We start from the raw sequence: 18,360 nt of genomic DNA on the forward strand, positions 1-18,360 counted from the left end.
ACGATACGACTATATCACCACGCCCCCTCTCACCCGCTGCATTTATTGGTCCAGCAGTGTATACATCCAGATCCGGATGCATAGGGCCTGATAAAAGCTGATATTATAGCCATTCCTTAATTGTTCTCTGGTAGTGTCTTGGCCCATATATTCAACTCACCTTGCTCTCATTCTTTCAAAACCTTAATTCTTTCCAAATATGCACCATAACTTAACGAACATGACCAGGAAAAATCGATACATTTCTTGGATCAAAGGTCCTTGTGTCAACACTAAAAATGGGGGGGGGTGACTATTTACTGCATGATAAAAGGTTATCCCACCCTTCTCTCTCTCCTCACCACCTCTCTCCCCCACCCCCCTCTCTCCCCCACCCCCCTCTCTCCCTCCTACCTCTAATATTGATGACACAACATTTGCTTATTTTTGGGTTTCATTTCATCTCGGATGTAGGGTTTGGGTTGCAATAGGTTCTTACTTAGGTTTAGGGTAGGCTAGAGTGTTAAAGGTCAAGTCCACCCCAGAAAAATGTTGATTTGAATGAATATAAAATCAAACTAGCTGGAATGCTGCAAATTTCATCAAAATGGGATGTAAAATAAGAAAGTTATAGCATTTTAATGTTTGCTTATATTTCACAAAACAGTGATATGCACAACTCAGTTACATGCAAATGAGACAATCGATGATGTCCCTCACTATTTCTGTTGCTTTTTTGTTTGAATTATACAATATTTAATTTTTACAGATTTGACAATAAGGACCAACTTGAGTGAACCATATAGTATTAAACAATGCTAATTCAACATGTCCAGGGAAGAAATACCCTGGTAATCATTGTTTCACTTGACAATGAGGAGAAAATCAGAATATTTCATATATAATAAAATACAAAAGAAATAGTGAGTGGATGACATCATCGGTCTCATTTCCATACCGACCAGGATGTGCATATTATTATTTTGTGAAATTAAGCAAAACTTTAAAAATGTCATAACTTTCTTATTCTACATCAGATTTTGATGAAATTTTCAGTGTTATGCTAGTTAGATTTTTCTCTTTTTATTCAAATCAACTTCTTGTTGGAGTGGACTTGTCCTTTACATCCAGGATTGAATTTAGTCTTTTGATTAGTGTGTGGAATTTATATCAGAGATTTTTGCTGGAGTAAATGTCATGGAACCCTCATATTTCCCTATGTCCTCACCCTCCTCTTTCCTCATCAACAATGTAATATTTCTTTAAACCACTTCCCAATTTAATATATCATCTTCAACAACTGTACAGTTGTATTTTACAATTTTTGTGTTACATGCATGTTATCTTTGTAAAGTCACATGAATTGGAAAGGAAGACCCTCGGGTTATAGTTATTTAGTTAATCTTTTTCCTTTCCCGGCATCCATGTGACTCTCCTTATCCTATTGTTTGTATATGTTGTATATATGTTTGATTATGCCAAATAAATAATAATAATAATTGTTTCTGAATTAATCATAGTAAGCTTGAAATTTACTTCCAAAAATGGACAAACAAAACTAATCATTTTGTAATAAATGACTAGTGACATTACAAGAACCTACACATAGATTTCTCTATAAGATTGATAGCAATTCAGAGTGAGTAAAATTAAAACTAACTTGCATTTGTCCCTAATAAGCAAGACAAGATTAAGAATCAGAATTGAACACCAAGACATTTGTCTATATGACATTAAAATTTCACTTTTGTTTCATTTTTAAAAAGAAATGGGAACTTTATGATTTTCATTGACTAAATTTTAGTTATACACCTTGAATTGACATGGACACAAATACTCTATATAATGAGATTCACGAAATCTAGAATTGAAAAATATATTGTTTTAATACGAGATCATTATCTCATTCATATTCCTGCACACATTAATTACAATTGTAAGACAATATAATGTGAGTACTTAATACATTATTAACATAAAGACAACAATTGGCAGTAAATGGTATTCATAAACTAATCAAAATCCACAATATTTCTATCAATATAAGAGATTACCCCCACCTCTAAATTAACCACACCCAACATATTGACAAAAGGGTCAAAAGAAGCTGGAAGTCTAAATAATATTATCAATGTAATATCAATTAATAGATACCGAAGTAAGATTGCCTTGTCTATATGTTTGAAAAGAATCAAGGAAGCAGTTAGGTTTTTGTTATACACCCAGGGTTTATTTCCTTTTATTTACTTGAGTTTGTTAATACTATTAAAGTGATTTAGATATTTACAATTATTCATTATACATATTTTATTCAGTTTCCTCACTTAAGAGACCATGCATTTTTACTCAATTACCATTTATTTATCAATTATTTTGTATGCCCCATCTTTTTTTCATTTCAGTCAGTATTTATTCCACGGGGAGCTGAAATACACATAGTTCTTTATTACAAAGCTGGTCAAGACATCAGCTGATCTTTGACACAACTATGTCGATGCAATATTACAGTACATATCTTTGGAATTGAATCATACATTTTTATACTTTCATGATTTATAAAGACATTTAGCAGTTTATCTATAAAATGAAAATAACTACAAACTTTTTAGAATGCTGCACAAAATGCACAGTTCAATATCATGATTAAAAATCATGATTGCATTGAAAGTATAAGAACAACTGCCTAAATTTTCGATATGTTCAGCCATTGTTTAAGCACACAAGGATTTAAAAATTGAAATGGGCTATTGTGTATAAAAAAATCACATAACACCATTTAATCAAAGAAATTATGGATCAATCTCCAACTGTAATAAATGTTACCAAGCAAACTTGTAGACAGTGGTGTGGTTGTATTGCTCTCCAGGTCGAAGTACACTCTTAGAGAAGTTAGGCTGGAGAAGAAAATATGTTGAAATGGAAAAGAGAAGAAACACAGGTAAAAGGAAATTAAAAGTGGGGGGGGGGGAGGGGGGAGGAGTAAAGGAAGGGATGAAGAGGGGAGAAATGAGGTAGGCAAGATAAGACAGATTGAAGGAAAAAGACATTGGTATAAATCATCATCTTCTTCATTATAATAAATCCCTATTTCCATCATCCCTCTCTGCAAGTGATAAGGCCATTTAAGATTATATTTAAAATCAAAACAAGTAAATGAAATTGAAAGCCATGCTCAGAAAATTAAAATCAATTGTAAATATTGATTTTCATGTTTAGTATCCTGGGGAATTTCACAACTATTTAGTCTGAATAAATTTTGCACTTAAATTCCAATTTGGGTGAAGTATTTCTACACTCAAATGCATTATTCCAAAGAATGCATCATTTAATGGTCAGACCATTCTCATAGGATGCACTCTTCTGTGTAATTATTCACCCTCCCTTAAGAAACCCTGTACATGCTGTCTTCTGTACTGTGTAATTATTTGGCCCCCCCCTCCCCCCTCAGAAACCCTGTACATGCTGTATCCTGTCTTGTGTAATTATTCACCCCCCTCCCCCAGAAACCCTGTACATGCTGTCTTCTGTACTGTGTAATTATTCGCCCCCCTCCCTCCCCCAGAAACCCTGTACATGCTGTCTTCTGTACTGTGTAATTATTCGCCCCCCTCCTCCCCCCAAGAAACCCTGTACATGCTGTCTTCTGTACTGTATAATTATTCGCCCCCCCCCTCCCCCAGAAACCCTGTACATGCTGTCTTCTGTACTGTGTAATTATTCGCCCCCCTCCTCCCCCCAAGAAACCCTGTACATGCTGTCTTCTGTACTGTGTAATTATTCGCCCCCTCCCTCCCCAGAAACCCTGTACATGCTGTCTTCTGTACTGTGTAATTATTCGCCCCCCTCCCTCCCCCAGAAACCCTGTACATGCTGTCTTCTGTACTGTGTAATTATTCGCCCCCCTCCCTCCCCCCAGAAACCCTGTACATGCTGTCTTCTGTACTGTGTAATTATTCGCCCCACTCCCTCCCCCAGAAACCCTGTACATGCTGTCTTCTGTACTGTGTAATTATTCACCCCCCTCCCCCAAGAAACCCTGTAAATGCTGTCTTCTGTACTGTGTAATTATTCGCCCCCCCCCCCCTCCCCCAAAAAACCCTGTACATGCTGTCTTCTGTACTGTGTAATTATTCGCCCCACTCCCTCCCCCAGAAACCCTGTACATGCTGTCTTCTGTACTGTGTAATTATTCACCCCCCCCCCCCAAGAAACCCTGTACATGCTGTCTTCTGTACTGTGTAATTATTCGCCCCCCCCTCCCCCAGAAACCCTGTACATGCTGTATCCTGTCTTGTGTACTTTTTCCCTCTTAGGGGAAATGATAATAATAATAACAATAGGCAAGATAAGAAAGAAATGTTACCTGGTTGACTGAGTTGGGATAGTACTGTGATTCTAAGCAGAAACCGCCATGTTTAGCATAGGTAAATCCTTCTTTACCTTTACATGTATCATCTAGGTAATTGGCAGAGTAGAACTGAATACCGGGTTTAGTGGTAAACATCTCCATGCATCGACCACTCCCTGGATGGCTTACTCTGGAAAAAAATAAGTAGATATTTTCATTAGCATAGTCATCATCATGACGAAAAACTTCCATTTGAGAACACTATACCCCAGTTCCCCTTCTCATCAATTCTCTTCTCCAGCCGTAACTGCCTCAAGAAAGCAATTTAAGTATCAAAACACCTGTTTCTTGACGTTGGTCCGAAGATAAAACAACAGCCCGGCATATACAGTCACAGCAGGGGGCCACACACGATGGGATTGAATGCGCAGCACTGAGTGCGGTCCCTGTAAGCATGCCGTCATTTTTATTCGCTTACTTTCCTTATTCCGAGGTCGATTTTCTTCGTTCGAAATTGAAAATGGACTAACATTGGCTTACTGAATACAATATGCCTTTGAAAACGTGATTAAATATGGAATACAATAATTTCATTCCGAAGGTCCTACTACAGGCAGAGAAGTCTTACGTAATAGTGCAGCTGTTGTTTATCTTTTCGTCCTTTGCTCAACGCTCATATACTGGCCTGTGGGGGTGAAATTGAGACAGCGGGGATTACCCCTGGATTACTTGGCCAAGCGCGGTTGATAAGGGCTTGGAAATGAGTTTTAGGAGATCCAAATGGAAAATGGGGTACAACACCGCAGTTCGGATTGCGAACTGCGGTGTTGTACCCCATTGTTTCAAAGGGAAGTTTGACGTAATGATCACTATCATTTAATATAATCGGCACCAGTTTGTTGTTTTAGTATCATAATGATGGTTTGTTGTTGCGCAAAGTGTAAGCGCACCACCTTGTGTTGGTCTCTTGACCATGGTTATCAAAGACAATTACATGTAACCTTATTATCTGCATCATTTTAATCTTGTGTTCTTTTAATTTATTCAATTTTTTGTCATGGGGAGAATAACCCTTTTAAAAAAGCTGATTTTTGAAAGGAGTCGTGTCTGCATGCACATGTCAAGTCTGCTAAAGTCAACCTTAAAATCTTGAAGTGGAAATAATTTTCTGATTCTGATTTTCTAAATATTCTTGAATCTTGAATATTGTTTGCGGCAGACCTTAGGGTGACTCAGAAGAATAGTCACCCAACAGTATGAAATTTGAGGAATTTTAGGGGCAATCTGGGCTGTGCTGATGGAAAAATTGTCTGTTGCCTTCATGTGTTTCCTATGCTGCTAGTCATTATTTTGATTATGCTCAGGGTTGGTCATCTAGATCATAACCACCACGGTTGTAATCATCATCTAAATCTTACATTTGCCATTACCATTATCATCATAGGTGTCTTCTTCATCATCATCACCATCACTAAGAGACATTATAAAGAAATCATAAAGTTTACTCAAGGTCAAGTGTGACGTACGTTTGTCTACATCAAAGACTTTGCTAGTAGCCTGATCATCAATGTAACTAGAGCATACACTCTAAAAACAGTAGTTACTTTAACCATGAAAAATCAACTATGAACGTTCGAGGCATGTTTTGAAATCAATGCAAGATTAGGCTAAGGGATGCAAAAATATGTTTGATGTAAACATATGTAATCCTTCGCCTTGGAGGCCCTCGGCCTTGAGGGTAGACTACAAGAAATTACATCACTATTATCTAACATTGGTTCAAGAAAGTGCTTGAATATCTTTCCACAAACCTTTCTCCTAAAACAAAGTGATTACAATGACATATTTATCAGAAATGCAATCCAATCATAATATAATTTCATAAGCTATCAACTTTTCAATATTACTTTCCTTTCAAGGGAGAAAGATGACTAGCAGACAGTGGTGTACGAGTCCCCTTACCTAGCACAAGGTGCTTCTAATGATGACTGAATACAGAAGTTATGATCAAAGCCAAGTCCTGGTACATCATAGATCCTATCACCAATCTTTACTGGTTCTCTTAGATCAAATACAGTATCCTTTACTGCTACTATCTCTCCTGTAAATAAAGATAAATTAAACACACAAGATATTTCCAAATCGTGAATTTTGGGGTACATGTATATCCATATTCAAATTTGAATTCAAATTCTGTTGGGGAAATCTACTCAATAAGATATTTCAGTTAAAACACAAACGAGATTCTTGTCTGTATGGCTTTTATACCTCAGAAACCCATTTTTGGAGGCAGAGCTTGCTTAACCGTTCCATCATTTCCGCTATGAAACTGAATACTACATACATCAGGTTGAAAGGTGGAATAATACTCCAGTCTATGCAATTAAAGAGCAAACTATGCTAAGCTTTCATATTTCTGAATTGACAATGGAGTAAAGTATTACTGTATAAAAACAAAGCTAGTTTAGCCTTTTTAAAAATAGATTTCTGATATGGGAAAATTGATAATATGCTAATAAATGTGCATTTTATATTTCAAGTCTCAAAAGAGGCCAAAAGGTGCATAAGCAATTAAAGCAAACCCATGACAATCATGATTCCATGATATTTGATATATGATGTCATAATAATTTCATTTTTTACATTATGAGTCATGTAGCTATGAGTTAGTCTCTGCAAGTCCGATAGATCACTTTGTGATATCTTGCAATAAATTTAAGCAGAATTTAATTTGTCTGTATTTTTTGGGTGGTTTGTGACAAAAGAGAAGTTGCTTGCCTTTGAATTTCTAAACCATTCATTTTGACTTGTATCCAATCAACCTTATACAGGAAAACATAGATGAGTTTTGTTGCGACATGTATGAATGGGCCTTTAGATGTCCTTTAAAGGAATTACAAAGTAATTTTGTTTCAATATTTATTATTCCATATGAAGTTTTTTTTTTCAACTACAGTTTAAAAGAAAATTACTTCACATGGATGAGAGGAAAAACAAATAGTATCTGTTCCCAGTGAATTATTAACAACACCTGAACCTTTTTAGATGAAATGGTAGTCATTAACGACCTAGAAAGGTAATAATCAAGGTTCGCTAAACACCAGCCCCAAGAAAACCCAGAGGGCAGATTGAAAAGATGGCCAATACATACTTATGACAATACCCTTATCACAGCATTATATATATATATATATATATATATATATATATAAATGTGTGTGAGGCTATACATGTACAACAGCTTTGGCAACTCTTTTATTTTAAATATTGTGTAAAGAAATGGATGAAGAGAACAATGGTAGGCGTAGCTTCAATCAAGGTTCCCCAGAGCTATCTACCCTTTGGAAAAAATGGTGATGCAGTGACATTTTTTCGGCATCACCAATTTTTCCAAAGGGTAGATAGCTCTGGGGAACCTTGATTGAAGCTACGCCTACCATTGTTCTCTTCATCCATTTCTTTACACTATATATATATATATATATATATATATATATATCTATATTTTGATTTATATCTGACAACTTGGCTTACAAAGCTTTGGTCATTTCTCTCTGACCTTTAAGTATTGCAATTATGATTAAATAAGAAAATGAATCAGTGATTTGAATCCTAAACAAAGTTACTTTCAAGTTAATAATGATAATGTAGTACCCTTGTGAATAGAATTGAACATTAACACTCACCAGTTGGTACACTAGTATCATCTAATGGTGTATAGTCCTCAGCATTGATCTGTATTAGATGATCTATTATACTTCCAGTTTTCTATCAAATTAAAGTGAATAAGAAAAAAATATTTGAAAAATTTCTAAAGTCAAAATTACAATTCACATAAAATTTTCAAAATAGAATGAAATAAATATATCAGTTTTACTTTTAATTTAAAAGTAAAACTGATATATTTATTTCATTCTTATAATAACATAAAATATATTGAAATAGAATCAAAGAAGGATTTATAGAAATATCTGTAATCACTATCCATTTGTCACAATTAATCCTAAAGAAACTAGGGCCAAGCTCTGAAGAGAAGTATTTTTCATGCATCAAAATAGCCTACTCTTTTGTTACAATGTAAATTTAAGTCTAATTTCTGAATCTGAGATAGAACAACAACACAGAGTAATAGGGTTAGATTATGATGTACATTTGTGACCATTTAGGAATCTGTTGCAAAAAAGATTGTATTCAAATCCTACTAAAACAAAAAAATTTTTTTAAAAATGCATGCAACGGATGATTAAATATAAATTAATAAGTCCTTGACTCACATGGCCTGCTAGGTTGAAGTATGAATGGTTACAGAGATTGATAGGAGTGGCTTTAGTTGTTGTGGCAACAAATGAGATGACGAGTCTGTTATCATCCGTCAGTTGATAGGTTACTGAAGCAGTTACTTCTCCTGGGAAACCTTCCTCACCATCAGGACTAACATAGGTGAAGGTCACCTTGTCATCTCCTTCAATACAACCCTTCCATACTTTCTACAATAAAACATAGGATATAAGATGGTATTGGGGATGCTAATCAGCATAGTAGAAGAAAGGAAATAGATTAAAAATATAGAAATGGGCTCTCACATACAATAAAAATACCTTTCATTGAAAAAAATTACATAAAGAAAAGGGGTTCAAATCGTAAACTAGTCAATGACTGTATAAATAAAAGGCAACAATGGATGAGTGCTTAGAAAGTTATATATCAGGGGACTGTTTCATTAAAGTCGTCAGCACTGACAATTTAGTCAGTGCTGACATCTTTCATGAAACACCAACCAGGTGATCCCACCTCTGACCAGCAAAAAAAACCCCACTTAATTGATTTAATTCTGAAATCACATATATAAGATTTTAATCCTTTCTTCTACTTATGCAAATACTAAAACTCTAAAAACTCTTTTATTAGGACATATGAAGATTCTGATACTTACCCTGTAAGTATGTATACACAAATGCTTTTGTGAAACTTTGCATACTTAGGCATCTGATTGGAGTAATGCTAAACAAGATAATTTACTCATTTGTATATGTCAAGATGTGCCTATAATAATTATTAATCTCTACATTTCTAAAATGTAAAACCTGTCATATACCAAAAGCAGAATCTGGACACTTATTTTTTCTAAAGCCATTAACTTACCAGATGAAATGATTTGATACCACCATGGTTAGTATTTGGACCATTGTTGATATTAAGCTGATATTTGACACCATCAATACTGAATGACCCCTTAGCGATCCGGTTAGCTACCCTTCCAACAACAGATGCAAAGTAGAAGGAATTATTCTCATAACCTGAAAAGAACAATTTGGAAAAAAAAAGAAGGTGCATAATATTCAATATAATATATAAGGGATGAACGTTTTCTATAATGCACGTATCTACTTATCATTAAAACTTTATTTGAATGTCAAAACTTGAAAAAGAAACAAACCCTGGTGTCAGCCATCAAGCTGTAACTCAGGATGTGTGTATGTGTAGATCTTTACTTTAGTACAGCCCCAGAGTATATGAAGTAGAAATTAAATAATGGTAACATATATGGTAACAATGTAATCACACATTTCATACAAATCTACAAATATCAGAATGATATTTAGGAATTTGATTATGGCTAAAATAGCATACATTTTGCCAGTGGTATGTGCCTTTGTTCCAACGCTATGTGAGGTTCTGGTAAAGAAACATTAAAATAAAATAAAAATATTCAAAATCAATAAACACTTTTTAAGACTGGATTTTTTTTTGTTGGTGTGAAAAAACTTCTTTTTGACCATGACAAAAAAATAAAGTTGTAAAATACCTTTCAAATCAGGCCAACCAAGAACGACATCAACTGCATTGCCTTGTTGATCAGGAACCCAGAGCTCAATGAGCGAAGCACCATAGTCAATAAATTTTGCTTTCATTCCTCCCTTGTTAGTGATGGTATACTGGTCAATCACTTCACCATCGCTGGTACGTCCATATTCATCTTTGGTTACAGGCATAGTGACAGACTGTGTTTCGTCCTGAAGATTAAGAAAAGGACTCAATCTGAAAAATATAACAAAATTCAAATGCAATAATATTGCTGAATTGTCTTTTTTTTTGGGGGGGGGGGTTATATTCCGCCCCTAGCCCTGCTCAATCTGGTCAGTTTCACCTGTTCAGCCTTCACGGTGGACCTCCCAGGCAAGAGGCCCTTTTCATAATGTTATTATTTATCAAAGGCAACTTTGCAAAGGCAACTTTCAACTACCATGGAAACCTTGGGGGACACTTCCCCCTAACCCAAAATAGTAGGGGGCACATTATCAAATGTCCCCCTACTATTTTTGTTCTTTTATATATGATGGAAAGAAATAGGCCTACATCATTTAAATCGAAATAAAACATGTATTTTGGACGAGACGACCTTCTTTTGGGGGTGAAAAGCCTTCTTTTTTGTTTTTGTTTGTTAGTTTGTTTTTGTTGGGTTTTTTTTGCCTGTTTTCCAGCCCCTGGTCCCCTACCTTAGATTTCCGCCCTTGCCTCCCACTACTCTTGATATTGTTTGCGAATCTGTTTTGTAAATTAAAGGGGAATTTCACCCTGATAAAAAGATGATGAAAATATGAGAAAAATCATTTCAAAATATCGATGAAGGTGTTGACAAAAAATGGAGTTGATAGAATTTAGAATGCTTGATTTATTGTGACGTCTATAACGAGCAGTTGCTCTATCCTAAATATAAAATGCCCAAATTTCCCATTTTTAATGGTCCATAACGACCCACTTTTTTTCTTTTTGATAACAAGTATGAAGTTATCTATTGATATACTAATTGTACCATAAAAATCATTATCATGTATTTCTTGACATTTCATTTACTTTTTTACCATAATAATAGCTGCTTGCAAAGGCCTACGCCGTCACAAAAAAAAATCTTACCTTTTAAAAAAAAATTGGTGGGGGATGGATTTTCCTCGAACGCATACCAATTTTTTATTTTTTTCTGCTATTTTCATAATAAACTTTAAATGAATTCAACTTTGCACTACTTAATTTTTTCAAAGACAAATAACAAAATTACATCTCGTCATCATCATCATCACCACTATCATTATCATCACCAGTAGCGGACCGTGACCCGGAGGAGACAAACTATTGGGGGGGCACTGCATTGTTTGTGAACAATGCCGTGCCCCCCCAATGCTTTATTAATATTCAAAACTGAGAGACGCAATCGAATTATTCAATTGCGACAAAATTGATGATCTGAGAATTTAGTGTTTTTAGGAATTCATTAAAAGCATAAAGTTGTATCTCAACATTAAAATATGGCAGGCGCAACGCATGAGCTAAAGCTTTATAGGCCTACACCGATAAAAAATTGGACATTTTAAGTATTTTTGGTAATCATGAAAAAGATTGATATTTCATGAAAGCTCAAATCCCGAGGAGGAATATTTTTAGGAATTGACTTTAAAAAAACTGTGGTAAGCCCCATTTAATATTTGATTATAAGTCGAATAAAACAGTAAAAGCTGAAAAACGTTCGCGTGATATTCGGCAAGCCCCCTCCCCCAAAAAAAAAAATAACTAAAAAAGGGAAAGTCTTTTTGTCCACGTGATATTTGGCAACCCCCCCCAAAAAAAAAAAAATAAATAAATAAATAAATAAAAAATAAAAAAAAGTTTTTAACTATAATAATGATCGAAGGTAATTTTGTCTCGCGTAGAACTGGACAAATGATAAAAAAGATTGTCACTAAAAAAATGAAGGTAATTTTGACCCAGGTAAAATTTGGCAAGCCCCCCCCCAAAAAAAAAAAGGAAAAAGGTTTTAACAAGCAAAAAAAGGCTAAAAAGAAAAAGAGACAATAATATGAACAAAATATCCCCATTAAGATAATGCTGTGATCATCATAAGGGAGGGGTCACATAAGTAGTATGAACAACGTATTTAATTCCAAAATATTTACTATAAATCTCAATAGGGGGATCGGGCAGAAATGCTCACCCCCCCCCCCCCCCGATCCGCCACTGATTCCAATCAATAATGACATTTATCTGCAATACTGATACTTTGAAATCAAGATACTGAAGATTGATACGCTTAACATAAATTATGAACGTCTGACAAAAAGATAATCTACCGATCACCTGACCGATCAGCTGACCAGTTCGCGTATCACTTCGGAGTTGATCACTCGTCGCAGCAGTGTGGAACGCTCACCGAAAATCAACAAAAAGGGCCTGAAATGTAAGTTTAATAGTAATTCATTTTAATTTCAACTCATTTTTTTAAGCATTAAATGTCTTCCCACCAAATGAAAGTCATATCGCATAACTCCAATTTGTATTAAGGTAGGCAGGACAACAAGAATTTCAAAATGTGTTTGTTGTCCCCAAGAATGATATCAAAAAATTTCTTAATATCTAATTTGTCATGTGAAACCACTTAAAACTTACGTAAAATTCATTTAAACTGCAAAAAAGAGCAATTTCATAGCACCAACATGGGTCGAAAAAGTCATAGACATCGCGGGTCCCTGTTAATGCACTGTCCTTACTATCGATAGTTTAAACGATCACGATGTGCTCGCTAAATGTGCGCGCCCGTCGGCGTCTGCTAGCCGTCCTCTGCTGTGACTCTCAAATAGCCCCGCATGTGCGATTTTTAGTCAGATCGTCCCATATGCTGTTTTTCATGTTAGTACATAGATGCGTGCGCGTTTTTTGCGGACGCAGATCATGTACCCATCTCCGTCGTCTGCTACGGCTCTCTATATCAGTCCCAACTTGTGAAATGTGTTTTCTGGTGTATTTTCATTTGGTCTACATGCAGTTTGCCCACTTGTTATTTGGTCTAATGCCAAATGGGCTAAACCCATTTGGTCAACTAAATTGCCATTTGGTCTACACTTGGTCTAATTCTCATTTAGTGAAATGTCCAGTTGGTCTAATTTCAGCATAACCTACATAATTATATATTTCTTTACTTTGTCAAATACTGGTACATAAAATTGGCTTTATATCATGCAGTTCCACATTGTAAATATGTATATTCATTTGGTTCACATGCAATTTGCCCACTTCTCATTTAGTCTAATGCCGAATGGGCTAAACCCATTTGGTCTACACTTGGTCTAATTCTCATTTTGTGAAATGTCCAGTTGGTCTAATTTCAGCACAACCTAGGCTACTTAATTATATTTTATAACTTATATACATATATTTTAGTCTTTATACATATACCAAATGGGCTTGACCCATTTGGTTTAAAAAAAATTCTAATTGCCATTTGGTCTACACTTTGTCTAATTTACATTTGGTCTACACTACACTTGATCTAATTTTGAGTCCAGGGTCTAATTTCAACATGACCTACATCATTATGATTTTATACTTTGTGAAATATATTTTTTTCTTTATATAATTTCATTTCACCTTATAGTTTTAGCATTGGTTTCCAAATAAATAATACTTGAACAGTGGCATAATCATGGTAATGGAGCCAAAATTTTTGAAAGGTGTATCGGGTAAATTTATAAAGTTGCAAGCAGAAGCAAACAAAAAAAAAATGTTGAAGCGGGGGGGGGGGGGGGGGGGGCGGTGTTAATTAATTTCTTTTTATTTTCCAATGCCAGATCAATCTTTGTTTTTGCTTGCTAAATTTTTTAAAAATTATATGTTCTGTTCTATCTACAATTTTTACTAATGATCCTTTTTTTACTTATTTTTTTTTCAGACACATTCGCACCCGAACCGACTCTACAAGGGAAGAGAAGGAATTATTGAACCCCTTGAGAATATACAGGTCAAGGGCTGTAATAGTATACAGGGGCACTTCCTGGGAGTTTAATTTCATTTTAATTATGTGTTTTCAGGATTTTTTTTAAGGATATCTAACATTGCAGTGAAAATTATTGCCCCTGTTGATAGTTTTTCAGCTGTGCATGCTCCTCCTTAATTTCAGTGAAAAAGGTGTGGCACTGCCCTCTATGATTCATTTTGAATTTTAATGGGCTCCAAAATGCAGTAATTTATAAATGATAGCATAATCTTATTTTGATAAAGCATTTTACTTAACGGGGGGGGGGGGTGAATTTGACTACTAAACCAGCCCCCCATGTCAAGGATTAAATTTTTGGAAAAAAAAAGCATATATAAAATAGATATAGTTATTGCATATCAGAATATTATTTTTTCTTGATGTTTTCTCAATAACTCTAAGCTGTTATTGATGAATTCTTTCTTGAAACAAAAATAAGCAATTTATCCAAACATGTCAGTTTCATTTTGTAGACATATGCATTGAATTTACCAATTCAGAATATAAGGTATGCAATCTTTCATAAATGTTGATTTTTATCACTGGTGGATCTGGGGGAGGGCACATCTAGCTCAACCCCCCCCCTTTGAGAGCTACAGTCAAGATGTAATGAAAATACGCAATTTTCATCAAAGAATGCCCCCCCCCCCGTAAGGCCCTTTTTTGCTTGACAAATTTTCATCCTGAAAATGTGCCCCCCCCAGGATAAATCCTGGATCCACCACCCCTGGTTTTGATTAAGTTTACATGTATTTTCATTTTGAAAAAAAAATTCCTAGAGATTTATATACAGCATGATTTACACTGAGCATTTCATACACTTTGTGCAGAAATAATATTATCTTGAGAAATTTGGTTATTACATTATGGAAGATATCTTTTGGAAATGAAATTACTTTATTGCAGTTATGTCTTACATTGTATTGTCATTTTACTTGATAGAAATTCATTATTTTTTATAACCATGACAGTGTTATAAATTCATATTTGCTAAATTGTAATAATCATTTTGATGTTCCTTCATCTTCATGAAAGTATGAATTCTAGTCATCTGCTTCAGTCTGCCCAATGAAATGGTTACAAAGGGCCTAAGCATCCCTTATCATTTTTCAATAATTAGTTAAGTCAGTAGTCAAGTAAGGGGTCAGACAGTTTGGCTGTATTATATTTATTTAATTGTCTTACTAGTGTCAATTTACTAAACTTTTTCTGCTTGTGATTGAACCACCAAATTGCCAGATAGTACCATTTTGTTGGGCAGACATTAATATTGACTAGAGGACTTACTTTCCAAACCAACCTAAAGATAATATGATACTTCATGTATTACAAGGGTATATTGCCTCCATTCCATTGTTGGGATGTATGCTATGGGCTGGGTAATATCATCTAACTTGTCCTGGAATAATCATTCTCTATAACAAGTTCACAGACAAACGGAGATTCCACTTCAGCAACTCTCAGTTGAACATCAACATTCCTGGCATTGGTGGGGGAAGCCAAAAATTTTAGGGGGGAACCGCCAAAATCTTTTGACCCCCCCCGAAAAAAAAAAGATAGTGACCAAATAATATCTTGGGGGGGGGGGACACAGGAAACAAAATTGAAAATTGACAAGCCAAAAAAAATTAAAAAATAAGGTTATCAACAAAAAATTGAGGGGGATGGAATCGTCCCCTCCCCACCTCAAATTTAGGGGGATACTCCCCCCCCCACTTCCGCCGCCTATGATTCCTGGTGCTTGGAGATCTGCGAAAGGCATGCTATAACATCCACTTAAGTTCCATTTCCTTTCATGTTTTTTCCTCTTCTTAGTGAGCATCTCCAAGTGTTCATATTTTTTTCAGTGTCCTTTTTTAGATTTATCAAACTCAGTTTTATTACCTGATAAAATTCTATCCCAAGAATTGAACACTTTGATCAAATTTGGAAGTTCAACTTAATGTAACTGACAATATATAACTGAAAATAGAAAATAAAAGGCAAAATAATAATTATGAGAAAAATAATAAAGAAAAACAGTTACTCAAATCAAATTCACTCAAAACCATACACTAATGTACTCTCCTCAAAAATCAGTTCTCACTTTTAGGTATTGATCATTCATTCAGTCAATAAAATAATAAAAACAGAGACAGGAGGTCCTCCTCAAAATAAACCCAAACACAGAGTCTCACATACACACTACACATTAAGAGTAAAATCAGTTTGTATCTTTCGTGGGATTTGTTTTTATGTAAATCTGGATTCTTCTTGTTAGTATGGCCTTAGGTCACTCTGACTTGAACTTAAAACTTCCAATCTCAAGAAGGCAGATATCTCAGTAGATAGTCATTGTCAAGATGTTTAGGTAGCGGCGGCAGTGCAAAGAAAATGCCAGTAAAAGGCAGTAAAGCACTGTGTCTGAGTGACTGACACCACGGCACTGACAGTGAGGTGAATGTTCATTTTCTAGTGCATGCACATTATTGCCCCATCATATTCACTCGTTTTCAGAAAATATTTAGTTATTCCTCACATGACCATGATTATCTCCTTCATGTCATTACTCTGGTGTTTATTCATGATTTTAAATTCAGGAAATCATTTAGCAAACAAAGAAAACAAAGCATTTCTTGACTGTGATTCCGTGTGATTCAAGTTCTATTTCATTTCTGTGTATCACACGTACGCACGTACGTGACGTAATCTTGATCTCTAATCTGCTAATTGTTATGTTAATTAATCATCCCGTGCGCGCGATTAAAATGGCTCGAAATTCGACCAAATTCAAGGGCAGCTCAGCTTGTAAACCTCACTGAGAAGGGCTTCCACAGCCCTTGCGATTCCCCGCGCTGCAATTTAACTGCAAGACACAGAAAGGAAATCAATTCAAGTTTCACAATCAACGGAAAATCCAGAACACTTCGAGACCCATTTTGCAAGAAATACAACTAAATAAGGTAAGAATTGAGAGCAACTCACGACACTTTTGACTTACCGACACTTTCATGGTTATTTTTGGAAGATTTCATGGAATTTGGGGCACGAAAATGACTTCGGTAGCTCGCGAAAGTCCTATTCATTACGATGACATATTTTTCATCGCACAGGAGGACAATCACAAAGAGAAAATATCATATTCGTCCGCGCTGACAGGGGCTTAATTTTGACGATATCGCATCGCTATGCGATTTCACTCATTGACAAGCGGACGAAACTTACGTACAAATTTTGAGCACTTCCGCGACAGCGCCATCTAGTGACTACGGCCGTGCCTAATTAAGGCGTACATTTACCAAAGTCTTGGGTTTGAAATCAGAACTGAATTGTCTAACCCATAATTTGGGTAATGTCGCCTATGTATGAGGTCCATACATGTTAATGTTTGGACCTCATTGGTACTAGGAGTGGGTTTTGGGGCCCTTCGTGCATATGAATGGAAAGGAATACCTGGCTTCATTGAGAGTAATACATTAGTAAATGATTTTTACTCTCTAAGCCGCCTGGCTAGGCAGGGGTGATGACCTTTGAGACCGAACCAACTTTGTTTTGGAGTCAGCGCTCGCGCTCAGCTAGCTCAGCGAAAAACTATGTGTATCTATTCCTAGTACGGTACCGTACGAACGTCAAACCGCAGTGCAGCGGACCCCCGTCAAGTGAACGAGTCGATCCGTTAAGATGCCCATCTTGTGGGCTGAATAAAAACCTTGAAGTAAAAGTGCATATGGCTGTCTTTACAATATTTTCAGCTATACAAATAGCGCCAACCTATAAATCTATTTGTAAAAACTTAAATTTATGATAAATCTTGAAAGTAAACTTACAATCTGGGATTGAATGGCGCTGACGCTTGAGATTCTGCTCCTGTCGTCTTCTTCTTAGTCTTGGTTCAAGCTAATTAGCTAAATGAATCGTCACTCGACGCGGCCGGATCATTCCTCTAGCTCTTTCTCAGCGTTGCATAATTTTGACGACCAGAGGGAGGGGGAGTGCGTTATTGTAATTTCATACATTTATGGCTGAATTTGAGGCAAAGTCCATTGATCTATTGGGTGTGACTGCTAGGGTGGAGTTGCGATCTGAGGGAATTGCCCTGTAAAAATCTCATAATGAAGTGAAAATTTACAATATTTTTTTTTTATTCTTGGTAGGAATGTGTATTTTTGAAGTGAATAATGAATATGAAGCATGATATCAGGTGAAAGCTCTACTTCCTGGTGTTAAATAAATCACATAAATCAAGTTTATT

General features: G+C 35.6%; 1 protein-coding gene across 2 annotated transcripts; it reads right to left on the bottom strand.

Moving 5' to 3' along the window:
• Window positions 1–1,841: 1,841 nt before the first annotated feature.
• LOC121419426 (galactose mutarotase-like) lies at window positions 1,842–18,043 on the bottom strand. 2 transcript variants are annotated; one of them, XM_041613891.1, is made up of 8 exons: window positions 17,936–18,043; window positions 10,134–10,366; window positions 9,470–9,624; window positions 8,602–8,814; window positions 8,014–8,095; window positions 6,290–6,428; window positions 4,343–4,517; window positions 1,842–2,873 (listed from the first exon to the last, which is right to left on the bottom strand). In XM_041613891.1, exons 2-8 carry the CDS (start codon window positions 10,318–10,320, stop codon window positions 2,799–2,801), a joined length of 1,026 nt encoding a protein of 341 aa, XP_041469825.1. In that variant the 5' UTR covers window positions 10,321–10,366; window positions 17,936–18,043; the 3' UTR covers window positions 1,842–2,798. The 2 variants fall into 2 exon arrangements, with proteins under 2 accessions (XP_041469825.1, XP_041469826.1); XM_041613892.1 differs by having other exon boundaries at window positions 10,134–10,341; window positions 17,936–18,041.
• Window positions 18,044–18,360: the final 317 nt, after the last annotated feature.

Source organism: Lytechinus variegatus, chromosome 7 (genome assembly GCF_018143015.1).
Source record: "Lytechinus variegatus isolate NC3 chromosome 7, Lvar_3.0, whole genome shotgun sequence".
NCBI classification, from domain to species: domain Eukaryota; kingdom Metazoa; phylum Echinodermata; class Echinoidea; order Temnopleuroida; family Toxopneustidae; genus Lytechinus; species Lytechinus variegatus.